Below are 8,727 nucleotides of genomic sequence, written 5' to 3'. Positions count from 1 at the left end.
AAATTATTCCGTCATGGGGTTTTTACTCTCGTGGCGAGAAGTAAGAGAGTTTTGGTTTGCCCCGAAGACGATAAAGATCGTGGCTGGTACGCCCAACTTGTTGCCACTCCTACAAGTGGGTTAGTAGGCGAAAAAAACATGCCCTTCCCTGAGAAGTGGAACTTTGCACGTGAGTTTCACTTTCAATCTTTTATTTCTCTTCTTTTTTTTAAAAAAAAAATTGTACTCTCGTAACTGTTTTACTTTTCTTTTTCAGCAACCATGGGAACTGTTGAGAAAATTTCTGATTTACGTGGTTGGGTAGAAAAATTGTTAACAGTTGCTCCAATGAAAGAAAGGTCTTGGAAATACCTTTCAAACATATTTGGATGGAAAGTTAAGACTCACGGTAGCTTTCTCTTTCACTTTCTTCTTTATTTTTGTGTTTATCTTGGATTTTATTAACCCTTTTCTTTATTAGGGTTTCCCATTCGGGGTGTGAGTGTTGCATCAATCACTGCTTCAAAACTCTCTCTATCAAAGGCTCAAGAGATCATCTTGAGTTCTTCATTAAGAAGGAAAGCTGATAGACCACAGAACTCTGAAGACGAAGAGGAACGGGATGAAGGCTCGTTGATTCGCAAGCCACGAGCTAGAAGACGGGTCATTTCAGATGACGAAGCTACTCCTCCTCCTCGTTCTGTTCCCATGTTCGAGCCCGAGAGTGCTAGTTTAGTGAGTTCTGATGAAGAGATGCTTGCAACACCCCAACTTTACTGAACAACTCTTTTCTCGTGGATTTGATGAAGAAAACTTTGGCTTTATTTCTGAGGAGATGCCTCTTGCCTCTTTTCTTGTGTCTACTCCAAATGAATCTCAGTTGCCTGTACCTGCTGTTGTTGTTGTTACTGCTCCGCCCATGGCTATTTTGACTTCCTCAATTGTTCATACCGCCACAACTTCCCATGTTGAAATTGGTTCCTCTAGTAGCAGTAGGGCAATGAAACAAGTTACCACCGAGATTCCTTCAGATGGTAACCTTTTGAAGAAATCAGGCCAAGCTAACGTGTGGTTAAAACCACTGATAGGTTCACTTGAGAAGTCTAAAATAGAAAGTCATAGCTCTCTAACGTGGATGATTGATATTATGCATTCATCCTTGAAGGTGTAAACCTCGTCTTTTTATTTTATGTGATTTTTCTTTTACTAGTATCACATTTCTCTTTTTATTGTGTAGATCATTCTCATCGGAACGGAGATGATGAAAAGGATTGTCCACACGAAGCAGCTGATGAATGACTATCACACTGAAGCAGACAATTAGAAAGAGCAATTCGAGGGTCTTCAACTTGAAATGGAGGTTTTAGAGGAAGATAAGTGTACCTTAGAGCAGAAATTAAAGGTTATGGCAGCGGAACTAGCGGTTGAGAAAGCCTCTTCTAATCGAGCGGGCAAAGGCAAAAACCTTCTGGAGTCTTCATTTTGCTGAACAAATTTCTAAAGCCACTGAAGAGATCAGAGGTCTGAAGGACCTATTGAACCAGAAAGACGTATACGCTGGTGAGCTTGTTCAAACGCTTACCCAAGCTCAAGAAGATCTCCGAGTGTCTTCTAACAGAGTTCGATTTTTGGAGAGTTCACTTGCCCCCTTGCAGGCTTCTTATGATGCAGCCTTGAATGAGAAGGAAGAGCTTAGGAGTGAGATTGAGCATTAGCAAAGAGATTATGAAGCTCTTGAGGATAAGGCTGCCGTTGAAGTTAGTTGGGATTTCTTGAACACGACGTGACACTTTGATGGAGGCAAGCCGGGAAGGCTTTGACATAGCTGCTGAGATTGCAAAGATCAAAGAAACTATTGAGAAAACCCAACAAAGTCAGAGCTTTCCTTCACCCGCGACTGACATTCCTGAGGGTAATGAAGTTACTCCCGGTGAGGCTGTTGTTCAGTTTTCTTCCGCTCAAGTTACTCCTCCTGCTTTTGATGATGTCGTTCTTTATCCTACTGGTTCAGATTCTGCCCCTCAGTGAAAGTTTGAAAAAGTTTGAAGTGTTGTTTTGTTTTTTTTTTATTGGTGGAGCATTTGGAGGTTTTACCCCCTGTCTCATTTGGGGGTAATGTTTTGGAAAATCTTACCCCTAGTCCGTTTTGGGTTTTTTTTGTATAAGACAATCAGGTTGGAACTAAGTTCATATTTAGTTTTAACCAAGTTATTATAATATTATAAAGTTTTTGTCTAACTCTTATAATACCTTTATTTAGAGTTCCGTTCGACTCTCTTAGTGGTTTACCCTTGCCTTATTTTTATAAGTTTGGGCTTTATTTTCCACTTATTTTAATGTTCGGATTTTTGTTTTACCCTTTGTTATTTTAACTTTTGCATTTAAAAATGCTTCATTACTTCGTGACTCTTTTGAACAAGCACGAATTATAAAAGAGGGCCCTTTTATATACGACACTTAATGAAGAAGACGTCTCAACTTCATAATGGTGTAAACATACGAAAGAAGAAATAGGAACACACATGCTTCTTTGAATAACTTTGAGGAAAGTTTTGTATCATTCGAACTTTCAAATTATATAATACTTTACATGTATTTAAGTATCATCCATAACTATTTCGTAACTATTTTCTTTACAACAAATTTGTAAAAAATTCAAGGGTATATCTTGCAACCCATAACTAAATATTGCCCTTAACCTAAACATTCGTAAGATTTTGAAATTTACATCCACGAGTGTATCCCTCATAGGTTTTCGAATCAAGCTTGCTTTTTTTTTTGGCTGCCCGTGACTTTGCTCTGAACTTGTAGACTTTAAGCTTTACTTGAATTCTGATTTTTTCAGTCTTCTTTGCTTTCCTTATATATATATATAGTCCCTCAAGTTTTTGAGCTTTGAAGTATGAAATCTCGAGCACTTGATTATTCCTTCCGTGTGGTCCTTTTCCTGAAAAAAAAAAAACATACGGGACTCGGAGGTATATATAATTTAGATGATGACTGCTTAACCCTTTATATTTCCATCAGAAAGGTTGTAACCCTAGACTGGGAATAATGTTACTTTTGTGTGTCTTTCAGGTCTAATTTCATAATTTGGTGTGGGCTAGCTTTTTGTCTATCATCTAAAATTGTTAGTATAATTTTAACTGTACAAAACAAAAAATCGTAATTGAGCGATACCTGACCGTGGGTATTTCTTTTGCTTAGAAATAGTACTTCTTCAGATGAACAGCATTCCAACTCGAGGGTAAAACCTTGCCATCCATAGTTTCTAACTTGTAAGCGCCTTTTCCAGCAATACCTCGAATCTTGTAAGGTCCTTCCCAATTTGGACTCAACTTTTCTGCTTTGGCTGCTTTTGTTGATAGAAAAACTTTCTTGAGTACGAAGTCCTCAATCTTGAAGTACCTTAGATGAGCTTTCTGATTGTAATATCGCTCAACAATTTGCTTCTGTGCAGCCATCCTTATCAGGGCGGTTTCTCTCCTTTCTTCAAGCAAACCGAGATTTATTCGCATCTCCTCCTCATTTGATTCTTCGGTTGCTTGATTGTATCTCGTAATTGGTTCACATATTTCAACTGGAATTAAGGCTTCAGCACCGTACACAAGTGAAAATGGTGTTTCTCCCATACTCGTTTTGCTGTTGTTCGGCAAGTCCACAAGACTCCAGGTAACACTTCTGGCCACTTACCTTTTGACTCCTCTAGCCTTTTCTTCAAGTTATTAATAATAACTTTGTCTGTAGATTCAGCTTGTCCATTGGCAACGGGATGATAAGGTGTTGAAGTAATCCTTTTAATTTGCCAACTTTGAAAGAATTCTGTGATTTTAGCACCTATGAACCGCGGGCCATTATCACACACGATTTCTTCTGGAACCCCAAACCGACATATGATGTTTCGCCAAATGAAGTCCCTGACTTCTTTTTCTCGCACCTGTTTGAAGGCACCTGCTTCTACCCACTTAGTAAAATAATCAGTGAGTACTAATAAAAATCTCACCTTTCCTTTGGCTTGTGGTAGTGGACCCACGACATCCATCCTCCACTTCACAAAAGCCCATGGTGCAATAACCGGATGTAATAGTTATGCTGGTCGATGCATGTTGTAACCATATCTTTGGCATTTATCACATTTGGCTACAAATCTCTCTGCCTCTTCTTCCATTTTTGGCCAGTAATACCCTGCTCTAATTAGAGTTTTTACCAAGGATCTTCCTCCTGCGTGATTTCTACAATGTCCTTCATGTACTTCTCTCATCACATATTCTGTTTGAGAAGGTCCGAGACACCTTTCTAAAGGACCACCAAATATTTATCAATATAAATTGCCTCGATCCAAATAATAACGGGCAGCTTTTCGTCGAAGTGCCTGAGCATTTTTCTTATCTTCAGGTAGAATTCCTTACTGCAAAAAGTTAACGATCTCGTTTCTCCAATCCCAGGTTAGATTATTGAAATTTACCTCATTTTTATCTTGATCGAGTGCCGAATGAAACAAATGTATTACGGAAGCATTTTCTTCATTTGTTACTTTTACAATGGATGCAAGATTAGCCAACGCGTCTGCTTCGACATTTTCTTCACTGGGTATCTGCACGATTTTCCAACTTTGAAATTGGCTGATCAAATCTCGTGCCTTTTCCAAATATTGTTTCATCCTCGCCTCTCTATCTATATAAGTCCCCTGCATTTGGTTAACTACGAGCTGCGAATCGCTTTTGATTGTAACCTGCTCTATTCCGAGCTCTCGTGCCAATTCTAAACCTGCAATCACAGCTTCATATTCTGCTTCATTATTAGTAATGGGATGGAATTTTATGGCTTGCCTTATAGTGTCTCCCGAAGGTGGGATTAAAATAATGCCTAAATCCGCTCCTTTAACATTCGAGGAGCCATCGGTAAATAGGGTCCAAGTACCTAGATTGGACCCGTTAAATACCTGCAGTTCTTTTTCTGCTTCTATTAACATCCCTGGGGTAAAGTCTGCCACGAAATCTGCTAAAACTTGTGATTTTATCGCAGTTTTAGGTTTATATGTGATGTCATATTCACTTAGTTCTATGGCCCACTTGGCTAATCTACCTGATAACTCTTGCTTATGCAATATATTTCGTAAAGGGTAGGCGGTCACTACAGAGATAGGTTGACATTGAAAGTAAGATCTTAATTTTCTAGAAGCCATTATTAGTGCTAAAGCAACTTTTTCTAAATGAGGATATCGAGTTTCAACATCTAATAAGGACTTACTAACATAATAAATTGGAGATTGTTTACCTTTATCTTCTCAAACTAATACTGCACTTACCGCCACTTCTGACACAGCGAGATATATAAGTAGCTTTTCACCGTCCTTTGGTTTAGCCAGCAACGGTGGGTTTTACAGGTATGCCTTTAAATTTTTGAGCGCTTGTTGGAATTCCTCAGTCCACTCAAATTGGCTTTGCTTTTTCAATACATAGGTTTCCACCTTTTTGTCATTCGCTTCATTTTTCTTCTCCACCGTTTCAACTCGCTTTGTTAGTTCCTCAAGCATCTTCATGATTGCGGGATCGGTCTCTAATTCACCTCCATTCGATCTTTTTGGCACCGATTCGGCCCTACGAACAAATTTCTGTGATGGCCCGAGCTCGATCCTGCTTGGTGCATGGTTTTGGTTTTAGAGTTGTGCTATTGTAGCTTGTTGAGTCTGCAACATTTCGAGTATCACTCAAAGGCTAATCCCGCCTTCTTCACTGCCCTGTGCATTCTGATCGGATCGTCGAACGTCTCTACAGATGCTAGTTTCAGGNCTTTATTTAAATCAGTATAGTCTACACAAACTCGCCACTTACCATTCTTTTTAGGCACCATTACAGTATTAGCTAGCCAATTAGGATATTTTACCTCTCGGATAGACCCAATTTTTAAAAGCATTTGTACCTCATCCTGAATCACCTGGTTTTTTAAGGATCCTTGCTTCCTTTTCTTTTGTTTGACAGGTGGGTGTGTTGCATCTTCATTTAGCTTATGGGTCATCACCTCCAGGGGTATACCTGTCATATCTGAATGCGATCAAGCAAAGCAATTTGTGTTAGCTTTTAAAAATTCGATTAACTACATTTCAATTCTGGGCTCAGATTGGTGCCGATGTAAACTTTTCTATCCGGCCAATGTATAAACAGCACCACAGCTTCGAGTTCCTCGATTGTCATTTTGATGTTTTCATTTTCTTCTGGCTCTTGAATAGTATCTGGCCTTGAGTCTACATCCTTTTGTCCATCTTCACTTGAGGTTTGAGTTGTTAAACCCTCAACGGAATTCTGTAGTTGCTATTTTTCATCTGCAACGTCATTTTGTATGCTTGAATCTGCCACTAAATTGATACTTCTAGAAACCTGTTGATTACCACAGATTTGCCTAATTCCCCATTGAGAAGGGAACTTAATAACCTGATGTAAAGTGGATGGAACAACATCCATCTCGTGAATCCAAGGTCTGCCAAGGATCATATTGTATGCCATGTCCATATATATTACTTGAAATTTCGTATTTTTGATCACTCCTTCTGTGAATGTGGTGAGTATTATCTCCCCTTTTGTGACAACGCTTGAATTATCATATCTAGATAAGGTACGTGCTTTGGGTACCAATTTGTCATCAACTTGCATCTCGTTTACCACTCTTAACAGAAAGTGTCATCAATTTGTCATCAACTCGTTTCACATTAGTATCATGTGCAAATAGAGATATTACCAGTGCATCATTATGTGGGATCAACATGCCATCTGCATCTGCATCATCAAATGTTATACTGTCTTCTTCCAAAACTTGGCGAACTCGCTTCCCGTGGGTGACTGTGATTTTTGATACCTTTTTTGCAGTCGTATATGTCACGCCATTGACTTATTCTCCCCCGCTATGACATTAACCGTTCTCTTTGGTGGCGGAGGTTTTCGGGGCTCCTGTCTATTCTTCATATATGCTTGCTTACCTTTCTCACTGAACAAATCGGTTAAGTAGCCTTGTTTTAATAAGTGCTCTACTTCACCTCGTAGCAATCTACAATCTGTTGTTTTATGACCGTGATCATTATGAAACTCGCACCAGAAATCTGGGTTTCTTCTATTGGGGTTCGATCTTATTTCTTTTGGCCACCGCACCTTATCTCCCATGCTTCTTAAAACAGCCACCAATTCGGATGTGCTAGTATTGAAACTGTAACCCCCAATCTGTGCTTTTAAATTTCTGTCGTTGTCCCGCGTATCTCGTGTGTCTCGCTCCTTTCCAAACTTGGATAATGAACCTGAATCTCTATCTCTAGATCCAGAATCGTACCTCGAGTTCTCTTGTTTTGAGCGTGAATCCCTTCCTGCTGGTCCCATGTAAGGTTCGTACCTATTCTTACCAGACCTTTTTTCAGTTTCTGGTCGCCTCGAGCTTACTCTTTCATCTCGCCGTGACTAAGTGATAGTATCTTCTTTTATCCATAGCTTCGTGCTATACCTGTTATAAACATCATTCCAAGTTGTTGCAGGGAATTCTCGTAAGCTTTCTTTGAGTCTCTTCGTGCCTTCCGAGCTTTTTTCATTTAAATTACTCGCAAATGCCATAGCCTCCCAATTGTCAGGCACGCGTGGTAACATCATTCTTTCACGTTGGAATCTATCCACGAATTCTCTGAGTTGCTCCGTATCTCCTTATTTTATTTTGAAGATGTCTTCCATCCTCTTTTCAACTTTTGAGCTCCCGAGTGCACTTTTATAAAATAAACCTGCAAGGTCAGCAAAAGAATCAATAGAATTTTCAGGTAAAAGAGAATACTATGTTAGTGCTCCCTTTGTGAGTGTTTCACTGAATTTTTTGACCAGCACTGATTCAATCTCTTGCTTAGTCAAATCGTTGCCTTTCACGCTAGTTGTAAATGCGGTCACATGATCTCGTGGATCGGTTGTACCATCATACTTCGAAATATCGGGCATCTTAAACCTTTTTTGGAATAGGAAAAAGAGTGGCACTTGGCTTCCAGGGTTGTTGAGAATATTTATCCATATCCACTCCTTTGATTATAGGTGGAACACCAGGTATCTGCTCTATGCGATCGTTCTGCTCCTTGAGCTGTTTCTGCAAAGTTAGTACTCAACTTTGTAAATCAGAATTAATTGGAACACCTGACCTTCCATTACGATATTCGCTGGGAGTTCCTCCACTGCCCGAATTGGCAAGTCCCGAATGTGGATTTTCTATGGTTGCGGTGTTATCCGGAGGTGGAGTCGGTGGTTTAGTTGGCAACCCACTAACAAAAGCTTGAAGAGAATTGTTGACCTGTTCTGCAATTAATTGTATTAATGCTTCATCAATAGCTTGATCATCCCCATGTTGGTCATTCGCATGTGATTCAGATCTGTCAGGTGACCCTTCTCGGGATTGTCGAGGAGAGTTTCGTGGTGAAGGGGCTGGAGTTTTATCCCCTTGTTGATTTTGCTGGTTCAACTGGTGTTGCTGATTTTGTTGGTTGTTGTCGTTAGCATTCGACATGATTTTTTTGATAGGAAAAAGAATTTGGAAAGTGAATGGATTATCATGTTCCCGGTAACGGAACCAATTTGTTAACCAAAAAATAGGAATTTCGGTCAAAGCCTATTTTTAGAAGTACTCGGGTTACTGATAATCAAGGAAATCGATATTCTTACGGTAAGAGAGAAAATTAGAATAGCAAAGTAATCAGTAGGAAGCAAAAGTAAATAGTTGTATTCCAATAATAATCAG

General features: G+C 39.4%; 1 protein-coding gene across 1 annotated transcript; it reads right to left on the bottom strand.

Moving 5' to 3' along the window:
• Nucleotides 1-3,182: 3,182 nt before the first annotated feature.
• LOC109211391 lies at nucleotides 3,183-8,496 on the bottom strand. Its single transcript, XM_019374927.1, has 2 exons — nucleotides 8,130-8,496; nucleotides 3,183-3,559 (listed from the first exon to the last, which is right to left on the bottom strand). Exons 1-2 carry the CDS (start codon nucleotides 8,494-8,496, stop codon nucleotides 3,183-3,185), a joined length of 744 nt encoding a protein of 247 aa, XP_019230472.1.
• Nucleotides 8,497-8,727: the final 231 nt, after the last annotated feature.

This window comes from Nicotiana attenuata, unplaced genomic scaffold, assembly GCF_001879085.1.
Source record: "Nicotiana attenuata strain UT unplaced genomic scaffold, NIATTr2, whole genome shotgun sequence".
Lineage (NCBI taxonomy): Eukaryota > Viridiplantae > Streptophyta > Magnoliopsida > Solanales > Solanaceae > Nicotiana > Nicotiana attenuata.
The sequence above is the reverse complement of the archived record's forward strand: the minus strand, read 5'-3'. Positions and strand labels throughout refer to the sequence as shown.

Excerpts from the sequence above, each read along its gene's own strand:
- LOC109211391 (XM_019374927.1), bottom strand. The coding sequence starts at position 8,496 with ATGTCGAATGCTAACGACAACAACCAACAAAATCAGCAACACCAGTTG. Across the intron at positions 3,560-8,129 it reads ATATCGTAATGGAAGGTCAG|TTGAAATATGTGAACCAATT; the intron begins GTGTTCCAATTA and ends CCTTAATTCCAG.